General features: G+C 62.5%; 1 protein-coding gene across 1 annotated transcript in view; it reads right to left on the bottom strand.

The window, feature by feature from the left end:
- Positions 1-6,441: 6,441 nt before the first annotated feature.
- FIBCD1 (fibrinogen C domain containing 1) overlaps positions 6,442-12,842 on the bottom strand; it is a 30,791-nt gene continuing 24,390 nt past the window's right edge. The window contains exons 5-7 of the mRNA XM_043565114.1: positions 12,512-12,608; positions 7,282-7,461; positions 6,442-6,739 (exon numbers count right to left, since the gene is read on the bottom strand). Coding sequence (XP_043421049.1) covers positions 6,480-6,739; positions 7,282-7,461; positions 12,512-12,608 — 537 coding nt within the window. The 3' untranslated portion in view covers positions 6,442-6,479. The remainder of the gene's footprint in view (positions 6,740-7,281; positions 7,462-12,511; positions 12,609-12,842) is intronic.

The following is a 12,842-nucleotide window of genomic DNA, read 5'->3' on the forward strand; positions in this document are numbered from 1 at the left end:
TGTGGAGCCCGCTTAAGGGAAAAAAAAAAGGAAGCTCGGTGTTTCCCACAACCCCAGTGCCCAGCTCAGTGCCCGACTCCCATTCGGGGAAGGACGGACCCACCGGCAAAGGTTTTCAAAACGCGCTGGCTGTCCGCTGGGTGGCTAGCAGGGCCTCGCTTTCTGAGCCTCAGCGGAGAATGGCCATGGTGACGGGGCTCGGTGATGAGGCCCTTAGCCCAGTGTAGGGCTCGGCAAGGGCTGGGGAGGGTTGTCAAGGTCATGGCAGTGGCTCTCTGCACCACCGGCACCCACAGTGGGGGACACGGCGTCCGTCACTCCCCGGGCGCTGGTTCCCGGGCGGTTCCTCCCCAGGTGGGCTCACAGATCAGTGCGGGGAGCATCCCACGTCGTCACCCGCACGTCCCCACGGCGGAGCGTGGGGTCGGGGGGTGGGGGGGCTGCGTTGCGGGCCACGTGTTTCTGCGGGATCCCTCTGGTCCGGGCATGGCCACTGACTGGACACCTCGCTCACGACTTGGGGTGCTCACCCCACGGCTGTTCGCTCTGCCTGCGCTGTGTCTGATCACAGAGCGACCCCGGGGTCTGCTTCAGGAGCGAGGGTCGGCTCGGCTAAGCCGAGATGCGGTTCCCGGTCGGGCAGAGAGCGCTACAGTGTTCTCCCGGCATTGGCCAAGGTGGGAGGCAGGCGCCCGCCACAGGGGGAGCACCTGCCTGTGGGCGCCAGCACTCTGGTCCAGCATCCTGCAGCCCCAGGAGCCCACGTCCCCACGCCTGGTGACCCAGCACCGTATCTTCGGAGCACCTGTGGGGAGACCAGCAGGGGGTGTGAAGGGCCCAGCCAGGCCCCCAGCCTCTACTCCTCTCTTGGCCTAGATTTCCCCTCCACTGAGAGTGAGCAGGGCGATGAGGTGCCGGGTGAGGCTAGGCCGCCCTGACGTTGACCCAAGCCGGCTGCTCCGGCGAGGCTGGGGACCAAGCACAGAGGCGTTCCCCCAGTCTCTGGGGCCCTCACCCCCACTGACCTCCGTCACCTTTGCCTGTGGGTGCTGGGGGGTGTGGAGAACCACCCCGCCATTCACAGGGGGAATAGAGACGGCCTCATGGACACTTCCTGTCCCCCATCAACCTGAGGAAGGGGCTGGAATACTGCCCCTCTGCAGGGGGAGAGGGGAGTCTGAAGCTCAGAGGGTCAGAGCACTTGGCCTTGTGGGAGCAGGCCCAACCCCCATCCTCCGCTGTCTGCAGCCCCATCTGCAGCGGGAAGTCTTGGTTCCCCCCGGTCTTGTCTGGAGAGAACAGGGTCAAGAAAGAGCCGTGTGGATTGACTTTGGGCTTCTCCATGGGCAGGTGCATTCATGTGCCGACGGGAGCAGGTGCAGAGCTGGCTTCCGTCCCCTGAGGGGCTGGTGTGTGCGTGGGAGACCAGAGGAGCGGTGTCATTTGATCTCCCTACTTAGTGCTGGTTGGTTGTGACCTTGGGTGCTGCTTAGTGATGGGGTGCGGCCCGCGGTGGGTCCCTACCATGCTGTGAGGCCTGGGCCAGATGCTTGCCTCCTCTGTGCCTCAGTTCTTGTGGGTGTAAAGAGACAGGATTGGGTTCCCAATCTGCGCTCTGTGAAATTTCTCAGCTGGGGGGTGTAGGGAGGGCAGGGGTGGGGTCAAACCCCAGGGCCACCCCATTCCCGCCCGGAGAAAATCTCCACTTGTCTCTCTGACAGGCCGAACTCCCAAGAAGAGGTTCTGCTGTGAGGCCCGCCATGACCCAGGTCCCTTCAGGGCTGGTGCCCGCAGCTCTGAAAAGAGGCCACAGGAAGTCCCGAGTGTTGGGGCTCGGGGTGGGGGTGAGGTTGGGGGTGAGTAGGAGGAGGTCCCCAGGTGTCCCCCTGAGAACAGCCGGCCCGAAAGATTGCTTTCAAGTACTCTTCCTGGACTCCCTCCAGGGGATGGGCAATGGGAGAGGTGACGACCTCTGGATCTCCAGAGCAGCAGATCGACAGGCTCTGGGCTGTGAGAAGGTCAAGGACGGCTCAGGCTGACAGCCAGAGAGCAGTAGGCTCCGTTCAGCTTCCTGGAACAGAGGCTTTTCACGGGGTCAGGGTAAAATGGGAGAGAGGTTTCAGGGGGTCCTGCTTTCTTCCACCAGGACTGAGGTTCCCCGGGAAACCTCCCTAGAACATCAGGGCCAAGTCCCAGGATGGCCAAGCTCACAGCAGCCTCAGTTCCTTAAGACACCCCGGCCCTTGCTTCTCTGCATAGGGCTGTGACCTTGCAAGAGTGGGCTGTATTGGGGTGACAGCCTGGCAGTTGGCCCCGTGAGCCTGTGGGGAGGCAGGTGGCCGTGATCAGCTCAGTGACTTCCTGCGGCCTGGCCCAGGAGCCACATAGCCAGGGGGTCCCTGTGGGTCTGATACTGAGAAGGCGAGACCGCACGCCGTTGGCCGGGGACACGTTATGAAGGGGGATGGCGTTCTGTGAACGTTCTAGAAGCCTCCAGCCACCGGGACAGAGACCTCTGTCCCCCGTGTGGCCCGGTGGGCAAACACCCTCCAGCTGCCCCCACAGGGGGCCTCAGGCAGGGCTCCAGCACATCCCGGCTCTGGCCCCGCACCAGGTCTCTGATACGGGCACTCGATAGATGTTGGACTTCATTAAATCAGCTCAGGGGGTGATTTTGTCCTCAAGCTTCACACTGGTTTTATGAATAGCCACTAGGGACTGTTGTTTTTAATAAAGTCTCAGCTCCTCAGGACTCCAGTCTCGGCCACAAGAGAGACCCTGGGGACCCCCGTGGGATGCACGGGCCTGTCCCCAGATGCCTGGCCCCAGGAGGATCTCCCCCGCCGGGAGGTGGCCCAGCTGCTGGCCGGTGTGCGGCTGGTTCTGCTCAAGGGTCTGGGGCGGCCTCTGGGGACGCAGGGCTACCTGGGAAACACCGTTTCTTCAATAGAAATAAAGACAGTGAGGAAGTCTGGGGAAATCGGGCAGGAGGCGGCCTTGACGTGGGGCACCGAGCAAGGTTAGAGGCAGCCGGGTCAGCACAAGACTTTATTAGAGACAGGGACACACGACGCCAAGTGTTCGCAGCCCAGACCAGCTTCTGTCCCGCACCGCGCTCTGCCCATCGGCAGCCGTGCTGGCCCTCCAGCACCTCCACACACACCCTGCCAGCCGCGTGTGGACAGTCGGGCAGTCCCCCCCGTGTCCAGCCCCAAACCTCTGGGTCTGCTGAGTCCTGCCAGCCGCTTGGCCCCCTTGGGGGTCTGGGGATAGCTCTCTCCCTGCAGGCAGGTGAGGGCAGAGGCCCTGGGGAGGCCCCCGGCCGCATGCACCAGAGCCTAGCGCCCTTTGTTCTAGGTTTAGCACGTCTCCCGCAGGCACGTTGCTCCTCAGACTGCACGGGACAGAGGTGTGACCACGGGCCTAGCCGAAGCCCCCCCTGTCGCCATGACGTGGGGCAGATCCTGTTGACCGACCTTCCGAATCCTGGGTGATGGGGCTCGGGCCCCAGACCGGCCAGCCAGCGGCCCGTGTGACCGAGGGTGGCTGGTGGGGCGAGCAGGGGGGCAGGAAGAGGCAGGCCTGTGATACCGTTTCTGCCCCCAAGACGAACATTCTCAAGCCGAATTGCACACAGCCACAGGGGGACGATGCAATCTGGGCACTACTCCCGGCGCTGTCCTGATCCCCTGGTGGGTGGTGCTGAGGCCACCGAGGGCGGAAGTGCAGGAACCATCCACCCTCTGGACGCAGCGAGCTCAGGTGGCCCGTCAGGCGGCCTCTGGTTGAACTCTCTCAAAGTTTGGGGCGGGGGGTGCAGAATGAGTGAGGCCACTGGCTGATTGCACAGAACCTACCCGTGCTGGGGGAAGGGAACCTTCGGCAGCTTCTGGAGCCACGTGCACTGCCCCCCGAGATCCCCGTGTCGAGACCCCTCCTCTGCTTGACTCGTCGTTCCCCTCATCAGTGGAAGAAGGAAAGGGAGGGAGGGTTGGTCAGGTCACAGACCCCCACTGTCAAACCATCAGCTTAGGCCCCTCGAGACGGAGTTCAGGTGCAATGAGCCTGGGTCCCTGTTGACCTTTTGCACACATCCCTCCGTCCTCAGTGGAGCTGCGTCTTGCGACTTGCTCTCCTGACACCCTCTTCTTCCTGGGATCACTCACTCGATGGCCATCCACGCTGACCTCACACCGCGGGCTCCTGGAGGCCGGGGGCCAGAGCCTGCTTTGCTCAGCACAGCCTCCTGGCCCAGAGGGGATGTTCAGGGACCCTCTGTGCTCCACACCAGCCTTCAAAGGGTGCCCTTTAGGAAGGGGGGTGCGCTGGCCCACTGTGACGGCTTTAGTGCCCATTCAGCCAGTGCTTGAGCCGGCCACAGCCCTCTGTGCCAGTCCTGGGCCGGGAGCGGGGCTGGCGCTCTCGGGTCGGCAGGAACGGGTGTCTTCAGGTCGGCCGGATGCTCCTGAAGGCCACCCCCACCTGTCCCCACACCAGGCCCGAGCCGCGGCACACGTCTGTTCTGCAGCCAAGCCCTGGCAGGAGTGCCCCTGAGCTTCCTGACGCGCACGCACATCTGTGAATCCGTTAACATCACACTCACCAGGAGTTTGTGTGATGACAGATCAGAAAGCGCTCGACACTTTCCAAACGGCGGCTGGCACTGCAAGGCTGGCGGCAGAAGCCGGCTCTCGCCTGGGGCTGGTGGGGGAGAAGGGGGCTCCCTGGGATGAGGACTTGGGGTCCCACCCAGCCAGAGTCTGCACTGTGGCCGCGGGTCCTGGCAGCTCAGGGTGGGGTGGGGGGCTGGCTCTCTTCTAGAGGACGGGAAAGGGGACTGGCAGGGGAGAGCCCTCCTCCCCCCATCTCCCCCACCCCACACAGCTCCCCGGCCCCTCCAGCAGCCAGGCTGCTCCCCAGCACCTGCTCACCCTGGGCTGCAGCCGTCTGTTTCACGGCCATGTTCGCTTCAAGCCTCGGGGCCGACAGGGCAGGGATGCGGTGTTGCCCAGCGCCCAGGCAGGCCCCGGCCCACAGCAGATGTCCTGCGAAACTCTGCTGAAGGCTGCGACCAGGTGGAGCTCCAGGGGACCGGCCAGGTTGCACACGGGTCCGTGGCACGTGATTACTGAACCACAAACTTGGGTGGGTGGGGAAGGGAGAGCTAAAGCCCACGCTCCCCTATGTGCCTGTCTTCATCTGCCTTCCAGTGAAGGAAGGAAACACCCCCCTCCCTCCCTCCCGCCCACCCTCCGGGCAGCCCCCCAGGGTGACCTTCCAGCCCTCTCCAAGCACCCCCGCCCCCATCAAATCCCCACAGGTAGGAACATAGAAAAACAGCCTGGTGCTTGGTTCTGAGGGCAAAGGCATTGGGGTCCCAGCGGGTTGATATCAGGTTGAGGGCTGCTCATCTTGGCCAGTTCTTAGGGGGAGGGGGAGGGGTAGAGTGATAGTATGTTGGGCATTGGGAGGATTCAATGAAAGATGGTTTCGAGCGTCTGGTGGTGCCTCAGTCTCCCCCATTTGCCCAGCGAGTCTTGGCAGTGCCCAGAGTCACCAGCAGGGGGCAGCCGCCCCCACTTGAGACAGCGGTCTCGGGGCTGAAGGGCTAACGGCCACCCAACCCCTCCTGGTCCACCCTCCCCCCTGCAGGCCTGATGCCAGGGGGCCCCTAGGATCCCGGAGTCCCTGGGAATGGTGGGACACGCCCCACGGCAGCCCAGAAAAGAGAGATCCTCACCGGCCAGGCCCAGAGGATTCAGGACCTGCCCCAGCCTCCCGCGGGAAAGAGGATAGGGTGGGGTGGGGCTCCGCCGCCCCAGGAAGGCAGGAGGCTGGGCGCAGCAGCCGAAGGGACTGAGGACCTCCCAGGCCTGCAGGAACACAGGGGTGGGGGTGGGGGAGCTCCAGGAAACTGGCCTCGGGGTAGGAGTCCCCACGGGCAGCCGCACCCCGGCCTGGCCTGGGGGAAGGGTTGGCATATGGCTGTCCAGCCTTTGTCTGGTCCTTGGGGGAGAGGCCGGATCCTCAGGCACCAGGGAAGTGAAATTTCGAGGCCAGAGGCGGCTGGCCTCAGACCTGACTCAGAAAGACCAGACACTCCCTCCGTCTCCTGAAAAGGCTGCTGGGGTGCCGCCGGCCCCTGCCCTGTGCCCCCATAACGCCGGGTGTCTGGACGGGCGAAACGGAGGGTCTGCCGGGGTGCCGGGCCGACTGCTGAGCACGGGAAGTCAAGACGCTTAGCCCAGGAGCCGAAGTCCGGGCGGGCAGAATTTGGGGGCGTCGAGTCACCCCCCCCCCCCCATCAGCAGAGGTGAACTGAGGGGTGAGGACAGCGTGAAGGGGACGTACAACCCCCCCCCCCCCCAACACGTGAGCAGGCCGGCCACGTGCGGGCAGGTGGGCGTCGGGGGGAGATGCAGGGTGGGGCTGGGCGCGGGGATGGGGGGGGGCGGGGGGCCGGGGTGGGGAGCGCCCAGCTAGCGGTCCTCGCGGACCGGCCGGATCTTCATCTCGGAGAACTTGAGCGAGTACTGCCAGCCGGTCCAGGAGGACCACTCGATGCCGTCGGCGTAGGAGGCGTGCGCGCCCCGCAGGTACTGCCCGTTCAGGTTGGACGTGTGGCAGTTGCGGTACCACCAGGCGCCGCGGTAGAAGGCGGCGCAGTTGTTCTCCGAGTGGTCACTGTCGCGGTCCTTGGTGGTGAACCTCATGCCGCCGTGCTTCAGGAGGGAGTCCCCTGCGCAGGCGCAGACACAGACGCACGCCGCTGCGTCCTCAGGGCGCCTCCCCCGGACGTGCGCGGTGGCGCACGTGTGCCCCCGCTGTGCGCGCACGTCTGTCCCACCACACCCGGGAGCCTGTGCGGCTGGCGTGCGCCCACGGTGCCGCCCTGGGGGTCCCCGGGCTGTCCCTGGGTCCTGGCCGTCTCTGTCCCTTCTCCCAGCTTCTTCACGCGCTCCCTCTCCTTGCCCTCCTGCCTCCGCCTCAGAAGAGAAACCCAGCCCAGAGAGGTGCAGCCACCACACTTCAGAGGCCCAGCAGAACACGAGCCCCGGGTGTCCTGCTGCCTGGCTCGAGGCTCCCTTTGCCCGTCCGCCAAATGGGTGAACGGTCCGGGCCCCGGTGCTCTGTGTTGCCGGGATGGGGGCCAGGCGGGACTTGAAGGTGGAGGTCCGAAGCACTGGGCCTGGGGCTTCTTTGACCGCCTGAGTGGGGAGACTGGTGGGCGTCCCCCCACACCTGCCCTCCCTTTTCCCTGCTGCCGCCCCGGGGTCCCACCTGCAGTGCCCGAGTAGTCGGCCACGGTGAGCGGGTAGCCGTCTTCCTCCGGGTCCACGGAGAACAAGCCCACGCCAAAGCTGCCGTAGCGGGCGTAGGCCGTGCCGTTCTCGAAGTCCTCGAGGTCCACGTGGAGCTCGTAGGCGGCCTGCGTGGTCAGAGCGTGGATCCTCCTGAGCCCTGGAGTCGGGGAGGGAAGGGCAGACGTGGGGGGAGGGGCTCACAAGGCGACCCCCGCGGGAGGGAACTGGGGCGACCCGAGAGCCGAGGGCACGCGGCTCGGGCCAGCCTGTGTTTGGCAACAAACCGAGGACCGACCATTTCTCGTGTTTGGTTTTCTCTGTCGGGCTTTAAGTCGGGCTCTGCTTTCCAAACGTTTGAGTGGAAGGTCAGTAGAAAGACTGTAGGTTTCAGAAGGAACCCGGAAAATCTGGGTTGGGGGTGGCGACCCCCCTCATCCTCTCTCCCACTCAGGGCTCCGGCGGGAAAGGATCTGGGACTCGTATGTATCTCCCTGAACCTGGCCTCTGAGACTTTGCACATGCTGTTCCCTCTGCCTGGGACACTTGTCCCTACTCCCCCACGTTATGCTCTGCTCGTTTTCAGGCCGCACCCGGGGAAGGCTGCCTGGCCTCCTGTCTGGGTCGAGGACCTCTGCCAACCCAGCTGCTCCCCCCGTTGGTGTGTATCATTCTGTGCCCCCGAGGCCTGCCCCCCACCGTGGAAGCTCCAGGAGAGCAACGGACTGTCCCGTTCACGCTGAATCCCGGCATGTGAGCGGGGCTCCGTCCACCATAGGTGCTCAATAAATGCTGCCTTAGCGGCTGAGCGGAGAAGTGGGAGGGCTGAGTCTCCTGCTGTCTCCAGGGCCTGGCCCTGTACCTGCCCCCACACCCCCATCGTCCTGCGCCCTCCCTCCCTCCCACACACTCACATTCAAGGTGCTTCCCTGCCACTTTGATTACCTCTTGATTACGAGGGCGTTTAATTAAAATTACAACTTATCAGCATCGAGTGACACTTCATCAGCCTCTCCCTCCTGAGCTCCAAACCCATCGGTGGGGCCGGGGTGTGCAAGCTAACGGGGCGAGAAGGCTGGGCGGACCCTCCCCCAGCGAGGCCGGAGGGAAGCCTGGGTCCCACGGTCTAGGTCGGGGGCACAGGAGAAGCCGCCGTGACGTCGCCACGAGCCACGGCAGACCCCGCCCGCCCTACTCTCCCGGGACCTGCCCAGGACCGGGCTCTGAGAACAGAAGGGTCTCGTCTCCCTGCCTCTCTCTGCGCTGCTCTGCTCCCCCCACCCCCGGGCTGGAGTTTCAGAGCAAGCCGCTGTCCCTCTCTCGGGGCCCCGGCTTGTACATCTGCGGAGTGGGCCTCACGGGGCTGAGATGAAGGGCCGGGAGGGTTCCGCAAGCTGTAAGGGCAGGGGCGACAACAGCCACCAGCTGGACGGCACTTACGAATGCCGGGCACCGTTCCGAGCACTTCTCGGGGGTTAATGAATCCAGCAGAATTAGAATGAGCCCAATTTAATTAAAGAATCCCTGTACAGCTCTTAGAACAGCGCCTGGCCCGCTGCACACGTTACCCGGGTGTCTGCTGCTCCTGCTGTCATGATCAACGAGGCAGGGGCTTCATTATCCCTATTTTACAGGTGAGAACAATGAGGCACAGAGAGGTTAAGGTGCGGGCCCAGGTCACCCAGCTGGTAAGTGGCAGAGCTTGGAGTTGAACCCAGGCAGACTGGCCCAGACGCCCTGCCCTTACCCAGTTCTTGTCCGAGACGGATCATCGGCTCCAGGGACAGGGCAAGAGGGAGACCAGCCTGGCAGGGACGCTGGGGAACCCCTTTTCCCCATCACTGAGTGGTGGCTGGTGCCCAAAGGCCCACATTTGGCCCATCATTCCTCTGGGCTAAGCTGGACGGGCCATCCCAGCGCCCGTGAGGGGCCCCTGGGCAGGGTGCCCTGGAGGAGGGGCCGGGTGGGGGCTGCGGGGTTCCTCTGCCGTCTCCACCCCCTTGCTCTCCCTCTCTCTTTCTGTGCTTCTGCAGCCCCTGCAGAAATCCTGACCTGCCGGGACACTCCCGCCCCCCTGTCCCGCCCCCGCCACCACCTCGCTGGGCCCCTGGATGGTGAGCTGAGATCAGGGCCCCCATCGCCATCAAAGCTGGAGGAAGAGGCTGCTGGGGGGTTAAAAGAGAGAGGAAGGGGCGCCTGGAGGGGCCCAGCCGGTTGAGCGTCCGACTTCGGCTCAGGTCACGATCTCACGGTGTGTGAGTTCGAGCCTCACGTCGGGCTCTGTGCTGACGGCTCAGAGCCTGGAGCCCGCTTCGGATTCTGTGTCTCCCTCTCTCTCTCTGCCCCTCCCCCGTTCGTGCTCTGTCTCTCTCTGGCTCAAAAATAAATAAACGTTAAAAAAAAAAATTAAAAACAAAAAAAAGAGAGAGGAAAAATACTCAGACCTCCAACCCTCATATCGTCACCCCGAACAAACTCCCAGATGGGTTACGGATCCGCACCTAATACAAACACTAAAGAAAAAAAATTTTTTTTGTTAAGATAGGAGACATTTTTAGAAAACCGGGAGGGGAAAGCAGGGCCTCAAGCCCAGAGGATAGGAAGGAAAAAACTGGCAAGAATTGGCTACATAAAAATTTAAAACATCTAGGAAATCAGCAATAATTTAACAACAGCAACAAAAAAGCAGCCAAAAGACAAATGACTGGAAGTAAATACGTATCATGTGCATCTGACAAAGAATCAATAACCTTAATATATAAAGAGCTCCCATAACTCAATAGGAGAAGACAAAACCCTGGATGAAAGGGGACAGGGGAGTGTGGCAAAGCAGAGGGAGGGAACAGCCAGGGCGGTAGAGGGCTACGTTGACATTCTCCTCAGGGCTCCCTGTCTGCCAGGAGCTAATCAAGGCCCTGCTTAAATGCTTCCTCCCGAAGCTTCGGTGGCTGCTGATAGATTTCAATTAAGATGCCGTGAGGGCAGGGTCACCAACGCTGCTCTAAGGGGGTGGGTGGTGATATGGAAACAGCCCCCCCCCCCCAGCTACTCCCTGTCTTTACGCAACCACCTGGGGGCGGGGCGGGGCCGAGGGACCGGGAAAGGGTCTCCCACCTAGAAGCTTCTCTCCCCCGGCCCCTATCCCGCCCCTGCTCTCATTCACTCAGTTCAGGGTATACTTTAAAGCTCGTGAATCCTGCCCAGGCGTCCTCCGCCCCAACACACACACACACACACACACACACACACACACGCGCACACACACCCCACTCTTTCTGGACCTCGGTTTCCTCACCCATAAAAGGGGAGGACAGCAGTGCAGCTGTGAGGGTGGGTGTGAGGGGTCAAGGCTGAAGCGTATAAGGTGGGCTGGGCACTAAGTAGAGACCGTGGTGATGAAGTCCACACTGGCCTCTCCTGCAGCCAGCCCCTTCCTGGTAACAGGGACACAGGGCAGGTCAGGACAGAGAGGGTCCTGGCCTCATGCATCACAGGGTCATGGAGGCGGGAGACGGACATAAGGCAAATGACAGCGTAGATCACCAGCCGGGTGCCTCTGCGCACACAGCGAGCGGGCACGTGCCCGGTCCCACCTCTGGGACTGGCCCTCTCCTTCCCCCCAGAAGGCCCCCTGAAAGCAAGCCCTACAGGCCTGGGACCTTCCTGACGCCCACCCGGAGCCCAGCCACACGCCCCGTGCCTTTGTTCTCGCCTCCTCTCCCTCCTGCCCAGCTGCCCCAGCCCTGCTAGGGGGGACGTTCCCAGATGTCCGTGCCTGGGGAGGCCAGAGTGGGGCCGGTGTGCCCTGGGGTGTGTGAGGCCGTTCAAACATGGCGTGTCTTTCCCGTGCTGTGTGTTTTTTAAAGTTTTTGTTTTTAAAGTTTATGTCTTTAAGCCGCCTCTACACCCAACGTGGGGCTCAAACTCATGACCCCGCGATCAAGAGTCACACGCTCCTCCGACTAAGCCAGCCAGGCACCTCGGTTTTAATATATATTGAAAATATAAATGGGGGTGACTGCTAACGGGGGCACAGGGCTCTGAGCTTTCTGGGGTGGAGAAGACGTTCTGTATTGGGAGAGTCGCACAACTCTGAATATATTAAACCCCCCTGGGGGTGCCTGGCTGGCTCAGTCGGTTGGTTAAGCATCTGACTTTGGCTCAGGTCATGATCTCGCAGTTGGCGAGTTCGAGCCCCACGTCAGGATCTGTGCTGACAGCTCGGAGCCTGGAGCCCGCTTCCGATTCTGTGTCTCCCTCTCTCTCTGCCTTTCTCTCACTTGCATTCTCTCTCTCTCTCTCTCTCAAAAAACAGCAACAACAACAACAAACCCTGAACTGTGCACTTTAAAACAGTGAATTATATATACATAAAGCAGGGGCACCTGGGTGGCTCAGTCACTTGAGCATCCAACTCGATTTCAGCTCAGGTCACGATCCCAGGGGCTGTGGGATCGAGCCCCGCATCGGGCTCCCCACTGAGCATGGAACCTGCTTGGGATTCTCTCTCTCCCCACTCAAGTTCTCTCTCTCTCTCTCTCTCTCTCTCTCTTTCTCAGATAATAATAAAGAAAACCTCACCTCGAGTCCCAACTCCCTCCCAAATATATATAAGACCTCAGACCTGTGATTTTTATGGATGTTACGCTTCCGAATGACATTATGTAAGATACCCCAGTGTTTAAATGCTGCGTGAATTTAAAGATAAATAGTATCTAAACACAATATGGACACGAGCTTTTTGAGCCCTTACTCTGCTCCGCACAGACTGTGTGACAAAGATGGGAAACCAGCACCGTGCCCTGGGGCCCCAGGAACTGTGGCCTCTCTTTTGGGAGTCATGGCCTTGGTGCCCCAAGCACACCTCGGGCGTTTGCTGACCCCCGAGGGCAGGGCAGTTTGGGGGTTGGTCTGGCCCTCCCCGTACCCGAAACCGAGCCCTGCCCCTGCCCCCAGCTCTCTGGATCCAGGATGGCCACCGGCCGTCCCGCCTGGAAACGCACACACCCCTCCAAGGGACCCCCCGTCTCGCCGCGCCCCTTCTTCCTTTGGCCTCCTGCTCACCGACCGCAGACACGCTGAACGCACGGAACGCCTTTCCGGGCAACACCTGGGAGCTGGCTCGGGTGTGTGGAGGCCCCCGGAGACCCCGACCTCCCGCCACCCGGGGAGGGCGCGTCCCCTCGGCAGGCAGGTGTCCCGGCCCTCACCTAGCCAGTGCTCCCCCGTGAGCTTGCCGAAGCCGTCCCGGTACGCTTCCCAGCCTCGGAAGAAGTTCACGGAGCCGTCCTCCCGGCGCTGAAACACCTACAAAGGATGGAGAGCTGGGTCCAACAGCCCCCGGCCCCCCCCACGCCCACCCCGACGTGTCCCCGGCCCCAGGCACTCCCTCCACCTGCCTGCTTGCGGAGGGCAGGGGCCGGGCTCCCCGGTCCCTCCCCGCCCCCGGCACGGGACCCAGAGCAGAGCAGGGACTCAGGGGCCTTCATGGTGGCACAAGGTGGGACAGACTAAATGCCCCCAGACCCCCAAAATGGCCCC

This window comes from Prionailurus bengalensis, chromosome D4 (assembly GCF_016509475.1).
Source record: "Prionailurus bengalensis isolate Pbe53 chromosome D4, Fcat_Pben_1.1_paternal_pri, whole genome shotgun sequence".
Taxonomy (NCBI): domain Eukaryota; kingdom Metazoa; phylum Chordata; class Mammalia; order Carnivora; family Felidae; genus Prionailurus; species Prionailurus bengalensis.